The sequence below is a fragment of the Syngnathus typhle genome, linkage group LG3, assembly GCF_033458585.1.
Source record: "Syngnathus typhle isolate RoL2023-S1 ecotype Sweden linkage group LG3, RoL_Styp_1.0, whole genome shotgun sequence".
In the NCBI taxonomy this organism is placed as follows: domain Eukaryota; kingdom Metazoa; phylum Chordata; class Actinopteri; order Syngnathiformes; family Syngnathidae; genus Syngnathus; species Syngnathus typhle.
Window position 1 is genome coordinate 18,074,355 of NC_083740.1, and position 16,824 is coordinate 18,091,178.

Below are 16,824 nucleotides of genomic sequence, written 5' to 3' on the forward strand. Positions count from 1 at the left end.
AGTGATGTGACTATCTACAATGTTTTCAGTTCAGCTACTTGAATTGAGTACATGCCGAACTAGTTACAGTTTTGCTCAGCAGGCCGTTATGCACTACATAAATGTCAGTAAAACACCTTTTCATAAAAAACTACTGTATGTATTTTCACAATTTCTATAACATACTTTCAGTTCCCCTGATTGAGCAGAAAAGATTTTATATGCAAAAATATTTACATCTCAAGAACATTGTTCATTCTTAGCAAGAGCTCGTCAGTCCATGCAATTAGTTTTGGTTGCTTGTCTTTCTTTTGGACTGCAATTACCGTGATTTTCCATGCAAAATACGCCCCCGTGCATAATACGCACCCTAAAAATGGCATGTCGATGCTGGAAAAAAGCCTGTACCCATGTATAATACGCACTCAAATTTTGACTCTTACTCAAGTCCGTAAACGTAAAATGATTTCAGAAAAAAGATCATCTTCGGGAACAACCGGATGTTATTCTGCCGGTCAGTATCACTGCGCATGCGCTAGCAAACTCGATAGTGAAGAAATGTTTCGGATTTGTGTAGGGTACATTGTGACAGCAAACGAGCAGGTGATCGAGCAAGCGTCTGATACGAGAGCATTGTGTTCGTATGGAGCGTGTTGGAAGTGAAGAGCAGAGAAGAAAGGAACAAGGCAAAGTGTTGTGAAATAAAATATTACCTGTAATACGCATTTTGTTATTTGCTGATTGAAACTGCTAATTAAACTGTGAATTGAAACTAATAGGTCAAGAACTAAACTCTCGCTCTTTATATAGCTGAAGTGTCTTGTGCATCCGTTCTGCGCATACTGTCATGGCGGCCTCTGTATGATATCCGGTCTGCGATGGAGATTAAAAAACAAACAATATTTGACAATAACACACCATCAAGGATTGCACCATCGCATCAAACGATGTGTCGTCAATTATGAATTTTACTGACTAAGTGTGTTGGGCAGGATGGCTGAATGCGATGCGCGATTGACAACTAACAAGAAGAAAGGTGTGATTTCATGTTTTATTTCAAGGGAGATTTTCTTAAAAAATTGTTGTACCATGCATAATGCGCACCCCAGATTTTAGGACAATAAATTAGTTAAATTTTGCGCATTCTGCATGGAGAATCATGGTATGCCAAAGAAAATCTGTATGCATGCAAGATTTTTCAACTACAAACTAATTACAAAAGGAAGGGGCACATGGATGTGACTGAATTTGTCTGAATTATTTATGTATTGTCATTATTGCAAGATTTCACAGCAAACAGGTGGTCAGGCTGAATATGTTAAATTGACACATTGGGGGGAAAATCTCAGAGAAGAGCCTTTTTAAACCAACAACAGCATCTACAGTAATCTGGATTTAATTGAATAAAATTATTATGAGAATAAAATCTTTCTGATGTAAAATACAATGTTAAAAATTTAATTGCACAATAAGTTGTCACGAATTGAATCTGCCACATCTGTAATACATACAATGCATATTACATATTAGAAATATGTATAAAAAACATTTTTACAATAGGAGCCCATTTGCTATCACCATAACTGTCTCATCCATTAAATAAGCAACCCAAGTTTATCCCTGTTTCTCATCTGACAAAATTTAATCAAGACTTGTCTCCTTGTGTTGCCGTTTAGAGTTCAACTGCTGTTCCCACTCACAGAGCTTGATTGTCTTTTCTTTCTCAGGTGGAGTGTATTCTTCAGTCAATGCTTTGTTTTGTTTAAGCTCCACTTTTGTGCACGCTCTGCCTGCACCTAGTTTTCAGTCTTGCAATCATTGGCCCATATCAAGGTGCAGAATGAACACTATTGCTGAATAAACACCAAACACAATGCAAAGTGATTGCATTTACATACATTATTGACACGTTTATGGTCGTGGGTTTGATCGTGATGATTTACTCATGACATAAGAGATGAGTTGATATTAGAAGCAACTATTGAGTCCTCCAGTGTTCACTTAATGACTGTCCGTTACAAACCAACACGAGGCTCATTGCAGCAGTTTGTCAAGGAAGTGACGGACGATAATTCCGGCTGCTAAGATGGCAACAAAGATAAGTAAAATCAAGCTACGCTTCAAAAGCAGCTGTTTTACTGTGAGAACATTGGTAGTTGGAGTTTTAGGTTGATCTGGAAGCTGTTGGCCCTCTGAAGCGCTCTCACACCTGGATGTAGGACAAGTAACTGGGTCCTGGTTGGTGTTTGACTCTGAAGATTCAAAAACACAACTATAGTTTGAACACTTAACAGACAAAAATATTGGCTTCACTTTGTACTCGACCAGAGACAAAATACTCATAATACGATATATTGCATTGCAACGGCTCCATATACGGAAATGGCACTCAAGATACTGACACAGTTTCTGGCCAACATCTGAGTATTTGCAGTTGCAACTTAATGGTGAATTGAACTTTGTCACCTCGGAATGTCTGTATTCAGCTCCATGTTGAAAATATTTATTATTATATTTATTATATTTTATATTATATTATATTTATATTTATTATTTTTATTTAGTATTATTTATTTATATTTTTAGTATTGTTTGCCGACCTACTTTCTACCTTGTGGTATTCATTGGCGCCCAAATAATATTTTATATTTTTCAGCCATCTGGTTTAAGTGGTAACATTTTGGTTACATCAGGTAAAAAATACCTGTGTGCTCCAAAGATTAGGTTATACATATATAGTATATCCATCCATCCATCCATCCATCCATCCATCCATCCATCCATCCATCCATCCATCCATCCATCCATCCATCCATCCATTTATTTTCTGTACTGCTTTATCCCCACGGGGGTCACGGGTGTGCTGGAGCCTATCCTAGCCGTCATCGGGCAGTAGGCAGGGGACACCCTGAACTGGTTGCCATTCAACCGCAGGGCACACAGAGACGAACAACCATCCGCGCTCGCATTCACATCAATGGGCAATCTATGGTGTTATTAAATAGTTATAATGAGAAATGAGTCATAATGAGAAAATTTTTGGTTTTTAAGTGCGCCTTATAGTTCGGAAAATACGATCGATCAATCGTTCGATCGATCGATCGATACACACACACACACAGCTGGAATAAGCTCCAGCACGCCCAGAAAATGTACCACTGTGTATTGTGTGTGTGTATGTATGTGTGTGTATATATATTGATTGATTGATTGTATATTTATTGATCCCCAGGGGTGGGGAAATTCAGGCCCCAGCAGTATTCATACCACAGAGTGGGTATACAAAAGACGCACAAATGGCATGAGCGCAACTCAACAGGCTCTCATAAGGCTGCCACACAACGGCGCCACAAAGAAAGCCAGAAAGTGCTCAAGATAAAAGCCATCAAAGCAAAACAAAGCTAAAGACAAAGGAAAAAAAGTAACTATGGCCAACCAGCACCCCTCAATACAAGAGAACATCCCAAAACACACTAAATAGCCTCCACGGGGTCCATAGACAGGTGTAGGGGCAGTCCAGTTCAACGGCGCCCAATGGACCGTGGTCGTGAATCGGTGAAAAACATCACAAAGCAGGCAAACGTGTGAGCAGCGTTCTGGGCACCCAGTCGGGTGCACGTGCAGATGGTCACCACGGGGCCAGCATGGCGAAAGTCGTTGGTTCCGACGAGCACGAGGGAGCGGACTCCCCACAGGGGTTGCGGCTGCAAGGCCAAGGCGAGGGACCCGGTCATCACTGCCCGGATAAGCAGGAAGCCGCCGTAGAGTTACGCCGGTCTCGACCGATGATCCCGGTCCCAGGAAGAAAAAAAATAATACAAAATATCCGATCCGAAGAGATACCGAGGTGCGGTAGAAGGCACCAGCATTGCCGAATGGACAAAAAGAAAAGGGAGAAAAGAAAGAAATAAAGAGGAAAAGAGAGAACACTGCTGGGAGGCAGCCACTTACGGCGCCATACCGAAAGAAAAAAAAAAAATATATATATATATATATATATATATATATATATATATATATATATAGTAAAGTGTTTTGTTTGTTAAATCATCAAAATAAAGATGGCTATTTGTGTAAAGTTCTTATGCTCCTTAAATAAGGCTTCAGTTGAACTTTATACTAATGGCTTTCCTTTCACAAACACAGCGTTCACATCCTCGTTATCTTGGTGCGCAGCTCCGTGAGCAGGCTCCCTGAAAGTCAGTACCTGTTGTCGTGCAAGCTCACTGGCTTGACATATTTTTAAGGCACCGCTAAGTGTGAGGTCTGTCTCCCTCAACATTTTCTCCCGGAGCTTCTTTTCATTTGTTCCAAAAACTATTTGCTCTCTTATCATAGAGTCTCTGAGTTCTCCAAAATTACAGGACTGAGCTTTGATCTTTAGGTCGGTGAGAAAATTATCAAATGACTCACCCTGGCGCTGCACACGTGAGCGGAATACGTATCTCTCGTACGTTTCATTCTTCTTTGACATGCAATGCTCGTCAAATTTCTTTAAGACCTCTTCAAAGTTCTCTCCGTCTTCGGGTTGAGCAAACACAAAGGTGTTGAAGACTTCTATTGCCTCTGGGCCGGCGATGGTGAGCAGCATTGCTATTTTTCTTCCCTCCGCTCTTCGATCCACTCCGACCGCGGCGATGTACAGCAGGAACTGCTGTCCTCCAACTTGCATCTACGTTTCCAGTTAGTTTTAACTGACCTGGTGGTTTTACTGCATCCATTGTTTTGTGTTCTATCGTGGCCGTAATGACGCGCACACTCTCCAAGTTTAGAGGACTTTTTAATAGAACGGCACACACAGTACAAGCACAGGTTTCTCTCTTGTACAACTTCTTCTGTCTAACATCAATCCTCAGTAGTCAACTCTAGGCGAGTGCGCCCTCTACTGGGCAAAAGTAGAAGTATCACATTGGCAGCAAATAAGCACTGAAATAATACTTATACCAACCAACATTACCAAATCAATACACCACATCTCCCCCACATTTAAGCAAAAACAACATGTGTTATACACTCAATAAAACACAAACAGAAAAATCCCTTAATGTAACTCAGTATGCCTTTTTTTTTTTTTCCAATAACATTCTACTTGAAGGAACAAAGTCTTTGCGGTGAACAGGGGTATGTCTCTCTCTACTAGAACGTCTCAACTCTGTCTGTGGTGGTACAACCTTTTCATCCTGGGTATTGGTAGCAGGTAGTAACTCTGACACCTTCTCTGAATTAGAACTCAGTTCTAACATCTGTGGTTTATTTATTTCCGGTAGTGGAATCTTTGCAATAGTCTCTGGAAAAAATACTAAGCTTTTCTCCTTCTCAACCTTTGTCTCGAGATTGGATAATCTTGCTCTTACCTGATCTACATGCCTTTTCACAACTTGACCAGTACCAGCACTAACGGTATAGGAAAGGGGTCCTGAAGTGTTTTGGATAACTCCAGGAATCCATTTCGGTCCATAGGAATAGTTCCTGATGAGTACGTCCTCTCCTGACGTAAACCCTCTCTGCTTACTCCGTGTGTCATGATTTTCTTTCTGTTTAAGTTGCTTTTGTTGCACTTTGGTTTTCATATCCGGAACAACCAAATCCAGGGCGGACCTTAGTCTGCGTGACATCATGAGTTCGGCAGGTGATAAGCCTGTTGTTGCGTGAGGTGTGATCCGGTAGCTAAACAAGAATCTTGATAACCTTGTTTGTATTGTCCCTTCTTTCATCTTCTTCATCCCCTCTTTAAAAGTTTGAACTGCTCTCTCTGCGAGTCCATTTGAGGATGGGTGAAAAGGAGCGGATCTCACATGACTGATACCATTTTGCTTCATGAACGCTTCAAACTCAGCACTTGTGAAGCAAGTTCCATTGTCGGACACCAGCATTTTTGGTATTCCAAAATTACTAAAGCTCTGTCTGAGTTTCTCAATTGTGACTAAGGATGTGCATGTTTTTGTAGGGTAAACATCCAACCACTTTGAATGTGCATCCACAATTACGAGAAACATTTCTCCTAGAAAAGGTCCTGCATAGTCCACATGAATCCTTGACCATGGCGATTCAGGCCATTCCCACGGGTGTAGAGGAGCAGAAGCAGGTGCTTTTTGATGTGCCTGACATTCGTGACATGCTTGAACCGTTCTCTCTACATCCTGATCCATTCCAGGCCACCACATGTATGATCTTGCCAAACCTTTCATTTGAGTCATTCCTGTGTGAGTTTGATGTAACATTTTTAACATCCTATCTCTTCCTTTGGCAGGGATGACCACTCGAGCTCCCCAGAGAACGCGGCCATCTCTAACACCGAGCTCCAATTTTCTCTGGTGGAAAGCTTTCAGATTTGGATCGGTTTCTGTGGGCCACCCTTTCAGGATGTATTCATGAACTTGTGATAAAACAGTGTCTTTTGCCGTCCAGCTCTTTATCTGCTTTGCATCTATCAATGTCTCATCCAACATGTCCATCATAAGTACTTGCTCAGTACTCTCCTCTTTCCTTAACTTGACAGGAACTGGCATCCTGCTCAAGGCATCTGCATTAGCATGATGTTTGCCTGGTTTGTAGACAATGTTGTATTTGTATGCACTCAACTTCACAGCCCACCGCTGCACTCTAGGTGATCCCATTTGAGGAATTGGCTTCTTCTCGTTGAACAGATAAATCAATGGCTTGTGATCCGTGTAAATGGTAAAGTTTCGACCATATACATATTTATGAAACTTTTCAATCCCAAACATGACCGCAAGACCTTCTTTATCCAACTGTTAGTATCTTGTCTCAGCAGGTTGTAAGGTACGGGGCACAAATCCAATTGGTCTCTCACTTCCATTTTCCATGATATGTGATAATACTGCCCCCACTCCGTAAGGGGAAGCATCACACGACAAAACCAACTCACGGTCAGCTGAGTAGCGTACAAGAACATCTGAAGTGTTAAGCAAGTCCTTTGCCTTTTGGAATGCCTCTTCTTGTTCTTTGTCCCATTTCCAACGAACATCATGTCTCAACAACTCATGTAATGGTGCCAACAGGGTTGCCAGGTTTGGAAGAAACTTGTTGTAGTAGTTTAACAATCCCAAGAATGATTTCAGCTCTGAAACATTTGCTGGGGCAGGAGCATCTTGGATTGCTTTGACCTTTTGGGCAGTGGGGTGTAATCCTTGTGCATCGACTTTGTCGCCCAAGTACTCCACTTCATCTTGAAGGAACGTACACTTGTTTCTCCTAAGGCGTAGTCCCGCTTCTTTCAATCTGTTTAGCACAGAGTCCAGGTTTTTTAGGTGATCAGATTGGTCCATGCCACTTACCAATATATCATCTAGATACACAGCTACTAGAGGAATCCCACATAAAAGACTCTCCATCGTTCTCTGAAATATGGCCGGGGCAGAGGCCACAGCGAATGGAAGCCTGTTGTAGGTGAACAATCCCCTGTGCGGATTCACGGTGAGGTATTTCTTGGAGTCCTCATCCATAAGTATCTGTTGATAAGCATGACTCATGTCTAACTTAGAGAACTGCTTACCCTTTGCAAGTGCATTGAACAAATCCTCAACTCTGGGTATCGGATACTGCTCAAGGGATGACACGGTGTTTACAGTTAGTTTATAATCTCCACATAATCTGACTGTGCCCACTGGTTTCAGGATAGGTACCACTGGTGCTGCCCATTCTGAGTACTTAACTGGTGTGATAATGTCTTCTTTTAACAGTCTGTCAATTTCCTCATCCACTTTTGCTCTCATGGCATAAGGAATAGACCTTGGACGGAAGAAGCGCGGAACAGCATTTCCCTTCACATGAATAGTGGCTTTGGTGCCCTTTAAAGTGCCCAGCTCCTCCTTGAAAACTTCATCATGTTTGCACAGTACTTCTTGTAAGGTCACTTTTGTTTCCACTGTTTTCTGGTCTGTGTGTATCTGATGTACTTGTCTTTCTTTGTGTCTGGCTTTTATTTCTTTCCAATTCAGCTGAATGTCCTCTAGCCAGCATCTGCCTAGTAATGAGGGACCATCTCCTTTCACAACCACTAGGGGCAGTTTAGCTCTTTGCTTTTTGTACTTGACTTGGACTTGAGCTGCTCCCACAACTTCAACTCGATCCCCAGTGTATGTCTCCAACTTGAGTCGTACTGGTTTAATACAAGGAGTCATGTTGGTTCTCCATGTTGTTAGGAATGTCTTCTCACTCATTACTGTGAGACTGCAACCCGTGTCAATCTCAAACTGAACTCTCTTCCCATTTAGTTTCATGCTCTCTGTATACGGATCAACTTTTCTCAGGTATATTTCACTCATACGTCCAAGCTTAAACTTTATATTTTGTAAAGGAAAGGAATCTTCTTCTGAACTATCTGTATCACTGTCCTCTGGTCGCTCTTGAACGTTATGTGACCGATAACTTGAACGAGACTGCTCCTTTTTAGCTGTAGGATTTACTACATATCTCTTTTGTTTGCTTTTATTTCTGCAGGCTCTGGCAATATGACCCACTTTTCCACATGCATGACATTTTTCTTGTTTAAACTTACATTCTGCAGCGTTGTGTTGTCCTTTGCAACGATAGCACTCCTGAACATTTCCGCACTTGAACGCACCTCGCTGCTGCGGGCCTTTGTTTACTCTGAAGCACTTCGCAGTGGTGCACGGATTCTGCAGGTCTTGCGCATTTTTAGTTGCTGTTTCTGCCGCAACTGCAATGGACAAAGCCTTCTCACACGTTAGATCTGCTTCTGCCAGGAGTCTTCTTTGAATCCGATCATCATTTATTCCACAAACGATCCTGTCTCTCAACTTTTGCTCCAAGGTGTTGCCATAATTACAGTCCTGGGCCAGCCTCCGCAGCTCCGCTACGTACTCCATCACCGACTCATTTGGCTTACGACTGCGAGAATCAAACTTGTACCTCTGGACGATTTCACTTGGCTTTGGGTCGAAGTGGTTTTTTAGTCGTGCCACCAGCTCGCCGTAAGTCTCTTTTGGTTTATTTGGACTAAGGAGATTCCGCATTAAACTGTATGTAGATGCGCCGACAACACTGAGGAGAATAGCTCTCTGCTTATCCCCATCACCAATCTCATTGGCCTCAAAAAACTGATCCATTATTTCACAGTATTCTTCCCAGCTTTGATTTTTCGCATCAAACGCCGCCAGAGTGCCAATGGTCGCCATCTTTTACAAACTTTCACGGTACTTGGTACTCCTCCCCTTTTAAGTCCTTGCCGTCCGAACAACTCGGCCTTTCTTCAAAACTTTGTTTATCCTCGTCGCCAAAAATATGTTATATCGTGGCCGTAATGACGCGCACACTCTCCAAGTTTAGAGGGCTTTTTAATAGAACGGCACACACAGTACAAGCACAGGTTTCTCTCTTGTACAACTTCTTCTGTCTAACATCAATCCTCAGTAGTCAACTCTAGGCGAGTGCGCCCTCTACTGGGCAAAAGTAGAAGTATCACATTGGCAGCAAATAAGCACTGAAATAATACTTATACCAACCAACATTACCAAATCAATACACCACATTTTGCTTCTTCTTTTTTTTTTTTTTTAACACCACTCCTGGTACCATGTAAAGTTCTTATGCTCCTTAAATAAGGCTTCAGTTGAACTTTATACGCGCTTCAGCTAGTTGTTTATTTAATCACTCGCGTAGTCTCGTGCTAACACTCTTCTTCTACTACCTGTGCATACTTTGCGTCCTACAGAGTTCCCTTGAGGCTATACAGCCCTCTGTGGGTGATCGTCTGCAACCACATATCATTACAATTTGTACGCCTGAACTTACCGAACTTGCAATCTTCTGTCTTGACCGTGTCGTCATAGGGGACCTGGACCCCGGCTCTAATTTTAGCCTGATTGAAGGCATTAAAAAATGTTACAATGCAAATCACTTGACTTCATAAAGTCACATTTGTGTTTTCAGAGAATTGACTAACTCACCTTTTCGGCAGCCTTACTCCAATCTAGTTTGTATAGATAAACGAGTAAGAAAGTACAGGGCTCGAAGCTTATTTTTTGCCCAAGTTGCCCGCGGGCAAGTTGGAGAAAATTTTACTTGCCCGAAACAAAATTTTACTTGCCCGAATTTTTTTGGAGTGGATTTTTACTTGCCCGACACATTTTTGCAATAAAAAAGACAACACTATAAGTTTTGCCTTCATATGTTTTTATTCCATCATATTGTGCCTGCAGCCTGTTTTAATACAGTGTAGAACTTTTGATGCAATTAAACCACACTAGTCTACTGTAGTACCAAAATTCATTCAGTCCCTCCTGGCCCTCTGCCTTTCCATGTATTCTGCCCTCCTGGCCCTCTGCCCCTCCTCCCTCGCCCAAAAGGCATCCGCCAACCGGAAACAAGCTCTGCTGGTGCGCAGGCGCAGAAGAGCCAGGGACGGGTGAGGGAGCATGCATTTAATTACGAAGCGCTTTGCCGTTATCAATGTATTGCACACTTACACGAGAAACTAACCGCTCCCTAGAAAACAAAATGTCGGACCAGAAGCGGCAGAAGTTGCGAGAAATTATGCACAAAATCGTCTTTTTACAGCTTGAAAACATGGTATTATGGCAGGGCAAGTTCGGGCAAGTGAGGAAAAATTCTACTTGCCCGTCTGCCATCGCTACTTGCCCCGGGCAATCGGGCAATCGTTAGTTTCGAGCCCTGAAGTAGCCTGCATGAAGACACAGAGAGTAAGACCTATCCAAAGCCCTGTTGAAGAAACAACAGCAGCGTTTCTGAAACTCACATGACACATTTTGATTCCAGAACATGCAGGTCTTACCTAGGATGTTCAATTTTGCCGCAAAGGTTAAGGCCAAGCCAATGGGAAAGCCAATGAAGTAGTGTCCCACCAGGTTACAAAGAGCACCAACCTTTTGTTTCCCAACTCCTCGGATGACACCTCCGCACACGCCCTGCAGTGATTGTTGCAAGTTCACACGAAGCACATTTAAAACTTCTCCTAAAATGTCAGATAGGATTTTTTTTTCTTACCGCAACAGCGTCAGAATGATGCAAGAAGACGAAAACAATCAAGATTTCAGCAACCCGTTTCAAAATTTCTCTGAAGGTTATGAGACAAATATGATGAGATACAACATGAAAATTCTAGCAAAAGAAAAGCAAGTAGCTGTGTGAGGTGCTGACATGTAAAAATATTCCTGTAATAATTTATGGCTAATAATATGTACGTAATGTAATGTAATATGTACGCTTTCTTCACAAGCTATAGTTTGAATTTGTGAACTCATTGTTTTTCATTGTAATTTGTTCCCACTTGCACAGCATGGTATTAATTATGCGTGATTTTAAATTTTGATCTACAATCACATCAGATTACATCTTAATTTTATTCACTTATATAGTAATATTTTTCTATTTTAAAATTTTGAGTTTAATTGGTTTGATAGTTCATTGAGAACTCACATTCCTTTATTATTCACTGTCAATGGGGTGCATTAAATGCAATTGCATTTGAATTAGATTTAGCACTTTACGAAAATATGTTATTGTAAATAAGTGTTAGTCGTAATAACAACATAATACAGTGAGCACTCGGTTTTTGCTGAAGATGCATTCCAGAACCACCTGCAAAAAACTAAAATCCGCAAAGTAGAAACGATATATGGATTATTTAGAAAATTAAACACCATATTGAAATTTTCAACACGTAATGTTGGTTGCTAGGGAGCACAGGTGTAATGGAAGTCATTTAGAAAGTGTCTGCCTTCAGAAATACCACATTACGCTAACCCAGGGGACATCACGCATAACGAAACCAAAGTGAGTTGGTTGCGGATGAATCTCCTGTTGCATTGTGGTCATATACATATATTAAAGGCTCCTCAATACTTTTACGCTACATAAACCGTTCCCATTCCCTTAATAACTATTCCCACACTGTTCTGTACATATATGGTACCTTTACAGTAAATAAAAGAACAAACACGTGATATTGTCACGTGCTCCGATTCCTTCTGCACGTGGCCGGCTGCCGTCTCCTGCACTTGAACTCAGTCACGTCCACAGTGATGCACATTGCTCAGAGGCACGTGTGTATTTGCCCGTTACTTATAAACCCGTAAAGTAGCGCATTCGCAAAAGGTGAAGCGCGAAGTGGCGAGGGATCACTGTAAACACGTTTTTAATCTCAATAACAACTTTAGATTTATTCACTTTTTTCCCCCACAACAAATGACTGTTGTTTTAATTTACTAGATTATAATTAAGTAATTCATTTACATGTTTTAATTTACTTGATTATAATTAAGTAATTCATTTACATGTTCTGATAGCTTTTTAATGTGAACTACTGTATTCTTTAAAGACAGTTCCTCGGTGTGGCACGTATTACGAGCGCCAAAGTTACTAATATGTAACAGTATAACTCACAGGTCTGAGGTGAAAATGTAGCCAATGACACTTTTGGCAAGGGTGATGGTAAGACCAACAAAAAAGGCCACAATAACTGCAATGGGAAACAGAGTAAGAGCAATAGATGTTTACATTTCAGTCACCAGATCAAGGATGACAAAAATGAAAATAACTGTCACAAAGGTAGTGGTGGTGGGAGGGTATAGACCAGGGGTGTCAAACTCGTTTTTTTCGCGGGCCGCATTGTAGTCATAACTACTTTCGGAGGGCCATTATGACTGTCAACCCAAATAAATGTATGAGCATCTCATATTATATACAGTAAAAGCTACAAAACAAATTGTCAAATAACTCGTTTTCAAATCAGACGAGTAAAAACTGGTCAAATATTTAAAAAAAAAGATATTAAAAGTGAAGACAATTTGCAATTCTAGTAATGACACACAAATTTGATGCACAATTTGTTTCTTATTCCGACATTTCTGTTATCCATTTCACTACTTGCCTATTACTACATGCCATGTGGTTTGTGTCCAAACTCCAATTAAGCAGTGTTTTTATGGCCTTATCCTTGCTGATTAGCAAATGTAAAATTTACCGATATCATTTCCAGTTTACAAACATACATACAAACATTTTCTTACATGCACAGATGATGGAAACTTTGCTTGACAGCTTGGCTTGCTCAATGTTTCCTGCACCAAGCGCATTCCCTACTCGAACACTAACAGCTGCAGAAATTCCAAGTGGGAACTGCAAAGGTAGAATGTATAGAAACAATTATGCATTATTTAGGATTCCATCAAATAAAACTGTTAAGATCAGGTTGTGGCCAACACGAGATTTGTGAGATGAATGCAAATCATCATTTATTTTTTTATTTGGTTATCAGAGGTTTACCTCTTTCACTTTCTTCTGAGAAATGCTTTAAAATATTATTTGTTTCAATGATTATACAGCATACAGCTGATACGCCAAGCCAAACACTCTGATTGTGGCCAGACCAGAAACTGGTTGTGTAGCTTGTTTGCATGCATTTCTTCCATGTCATTTTCTAGAAAGTAGTTTCTAAATAAGCCAACAGTTAGCCTAGCACCTTCTAGTTTTTGTTCCACGACACTTTCTTCCCCATTTATTTTGGGCAGTCTGGATGTCCCCATTATTATTTATTATTATTTGTGTCCACCACTGTAAGATACTTTTATTGTGGTATTGCAGGCATTCATTTGTTGTGTGGCTGGCTGCCTGTGCTTATGATGCTGATCAAGTTTAGATGAATTTGTTTCACTTACCATGTAAGCTACAACTGTGAGCTGATATGTAACGGACTGGGCTCCCAGCTCTATTTCACTAATTATACCAGCAATGAATCCTCCTACTTCAAATAGCCACCATTCCAGACAAAGTATGAGCATGCTCGGGGTGGCCAGCTTAACAAAGGGTCCCCACTCCGATATGCGGCATTTGGTGTCAACTGAACAATCGTCACTATCCTCACAAGGCCATGTGAGTCGATGAAGAAGCACCTACATTGAAAAAAAGAAAAAAAAAATAGCATGAAAAAGATTTTGGTAATTTTTCTAACTTAAAATCGCATATCATTTTTGATCAAATATCACTGGTTGGTAGCCATGATGTCTATGTATGTAGGAAAACAGAAATAACAAGATTGAAAACAGTTAACCTCAGGGCTGAAATTTCCTGCTCCCTCTTCAGGAAAAAGCAAAGCCACTGTGTCTGGTCTTTGGGTCAACAGTGTCCACATTGGGGTTTCTTTAAGACCTCGTCTCAGCTGCTTAATTTGCCTTGTGACACGTCCTATTACCTGTTATTATTAATAAGACAGAGAGGATAGAACACAAGATTCTTCATCTAAAAGCTTGAAGAGTAACATAGAAAAAGAATAATTCCATTTTAATACATTTATTATGCTTCAATCCTCTAGTGAATGAGGAAATAATACTTTTCTCTTGCAGACTGATACAACTCCTTGTATTTGCAGTATTACAGACCACCCACCATCTTTTATGTTTCAGAGAAAATAACTTGGTACAACTTGGTAAAGTGAATCACCTAGTAGTAGTTTGCTGTAAAACAAACGGTGAGTCAGACATTTCTTGCCAGCCACATCATAACATCGGAACAGAGTACTAAAGAGCGCAGTACCGAGCGCCATGTTACCATGGTAACCATGCTAACATAACGCTAGCTCATAGCTAGCAAACTTTTAAGGAACACCACTTCATTAAAAGTTCCCTGTGTAGACATTGTTCAACAAATTCTGTTAAGGTGTCCGGTAAATAAAATACTGACTTTTACGAACACAAAAGGTAAATAAAGAGTACACTCACCGAAGCGTTACTATTTGTGTTTTGGGCCATCCTGAGCTCTGACCGGAGCTCACCTTTGAACTTCACGACGTTCCTGTTTCGACGTCACATGACCACTGAATTTTTTTAGACATTGAATTTTTTTACATTGAATTTTTTGAGATGTCGAATTTTTTTACACTGAATTTTTTAAGACATTGAATTTTTTTACACAGAATTTTTTGAGACATTGAAAAAAATGTCTTGGGAAAAAAAAATTCAGTGCTAGAAATTCGATGGCTTTTAAAATTCAAAGTCTGATTTGGATGCAAAAAAAAATTCAGTGTTAAAAATTGGATGTAAAAAAATTCAGTGCTACAAATTCGAATTCAAAATCCGATGGCACAGATAAACTTCCATATGCTTGTACTAACCTTTCATTTTCTGCGGAATCACTAAATTCTTGGCCCTACAAAATGGACATGTATTTCATTGTCATGTTTTCCCAACCAATTTACATAATCTAAAGAAAAATGAAAAACTCACTCATGCAATTCTCACCAGATTTTAAAGCAAATGCTATTTTACTCTAAAGTAAAACTACACAGTGCCCTCATCAGTAGCCTAATCTGATTACATAAAGAAAATGTGCTATGACATGACCACAGATCAATAAGGTTGATGCAGGACTCTTTCTACGTATATCATTACCTGTTTGGGACAGCAGATTGTTTCACAGATGGCTGAGGGGCAGGTTGTCTGTGTGCTATTGGTGGAGAAAAGCACTGGCTCGCTAGCCTGACAATTGAGGAGAACATTTAGGTATTAATTATAAAAAAGACTAAAAACCTCAATTATGCCAAATAACATACACAAATCCCCTCCCAAAACTCTTGAATGTAGTTAGCCCTAAAATATGTTCCTGTACCTGACATCGCCAGAAGCACTGAAGCCTCTGTAGCCACCGTGGAGTTGAAAGCGGTTGGCTGGCCTGAATGCGCCACCAGCTGAAGGCTGCCGTAGAGAAGACATTGGCCACCCTAAATGCACACAAAATTTACATTTAGAACAAGGATTTTCAACCAGTGGTCTGCGGTCTTGTAGTGGTCAGTGGCGGTATTGCAGGTGGTCCGCAAAATTGGAAACAGAAAATAATTGTAACATTGTTGAAAATAAAATGTATTATTTAGACTTGATGTATTTTCCAACTAATTTTCTGAATCATTTACCCATCCAAATTATGTCAAATGGAGCTGAGATTCCCAAAATAGACATACAATTGCAAATAAATATAGTTCTATCCTCCTTCAGTGCAAAACGAAATAATATTCCAAAGCAGTGGTCCCCGAGTTGATTTTTGGTTACAATAGTGGACATAACCCCTGATTTAGAGCAAATGAGACTCTTTAAAGTAGGTGGGCATTGAAGAGAAAACTTGCATCTACTGGACTTTATATAAGGGGTATTTAAATAAGTACAGGGAGACTTGAATTGGCACTTTTTTATGCATTCTAAGAATATCTTACCACGATTCATGTAAGGCTCGGAATCTTTGCGTCTCATCCTGCAGTTAACGAATTGGGAGCACCCTGATTTCTTGGCGCTCTTCTGTCGCGCCACCAGCTGGGCAATGTGTGCTGTCTCACTGCATACTGCAGCAAAGCATCTCAACTGTAAAGAAGATGGTAGGTGACACATGTATCTTTCTGTGAAACACATATGCTGTTTTATTACTTACAATGCAAGATGAGAACAAAGCGCAGCTGCAGGTCCATACGGAATATAATTGTATCTGTTTGAATTTAGCTTTTAACTGGAAAGGTAAAAGGAAAGAAACCGACTGAAAATTACTGACCGCGGGGATCTACGACTTCTTCTTAGTGAGTTCCAGCCTGATGTTGAGAAGCTTATGTCCCTACACCAAGCACATCCATCCCATTAATAAGTGTGAGACAATGAAGGTTACTGGTGGAATGTTTATTTACCATTCTATGTAACCTTTCTCTTTTCAAATTGCAGCATACCAAATATCAAGAAAGAGGTGTTTGTTTCCTTATGTGTCTCTTTAGGGTAGTTTGGGAACCATTGATCTAAATTGACAAAATCAAAATCCATTAAAATTGTTAATTTCACCTTGGTTAAGAAAATCCACTTTATGCAAACACGG

The 16,824-nt window shown here is 40.4% G+C and overlaps 2 protein-coding genes across 2 annotated transcripts; both read right to left on the reverse strand.

The window, feature by feature from the left end:
- Nucleotides 1-2,013: 2,013 nt before the first annotated feature.
- On the reverse strand, nucleotides 2,014-13,906 carry LOC133151176 (multidrug and toxin extrusion protein 1-like). The gene is made up of 10 exons (XM_061273972.1): nucleotides 13,879-13,906; nucleotides 13,641-13,822; nucleotides 12,993-13,101; nucleotides 12,367-12,442; nucleotides 10,969-11,038; nucleotides 10,757-10,889; nucleotides 10,644-10,683; nucleotides 9,912-9,966; nucleotides 9,757-9,823; nucleotides 2,014-2,231 (listed from the first exon to the last, which is right to left on the reverse strand). The coding sequence occupies exons 1-10, from the start codon at nucleotides 13,904-13,906 to the stop codon at nucleotides 2,014-2,016; spliced, it is 978 nt and encodes a 325-aa protein (XP_061129956.1).
- On the reverse strand, nucleotides 4,129-9,226 carry LOC133151026 (uncharacterized protein K02A2.6-like). Its single transcript, XM_061273748.1, is given in 3 exon segments — nucleotides 4,129-4,172; nucleotides 4,393-4,651; nucleotides 5,334-9,226. Coding segments are annotated over 3 exon segments (4,110 nt in total). The 5' UTR covers nucleotides 9,141-9,226.
- Nucleotides 13,907-16,824: the final 2,918 nt, after the last annotated feature.

Bases quoted from the DNA above. Each gene is read 5' to 3' on its own strand.
- LOC133151176 (XM_061273972.1), bottom strand. From the start codon at position 13,906: ATGCTATTTTTTTTTTCTTTTTTTCAAT. The intron at 13,823-13,878 runs GTAGGTGCTTCT...ACGATTGTTCAG, and splicing joins TTTTTTTTCTTTTTTTCAAT to TTGACACCAAATGCCGCATA. The intron at 9,967-10,643 runs TACTTCAGGGCT...CTTCGAGCCCTG, and splicing joins CTCTGTGTCTTCATGCAGGC to TACTTTCTTACTCGTTTATC.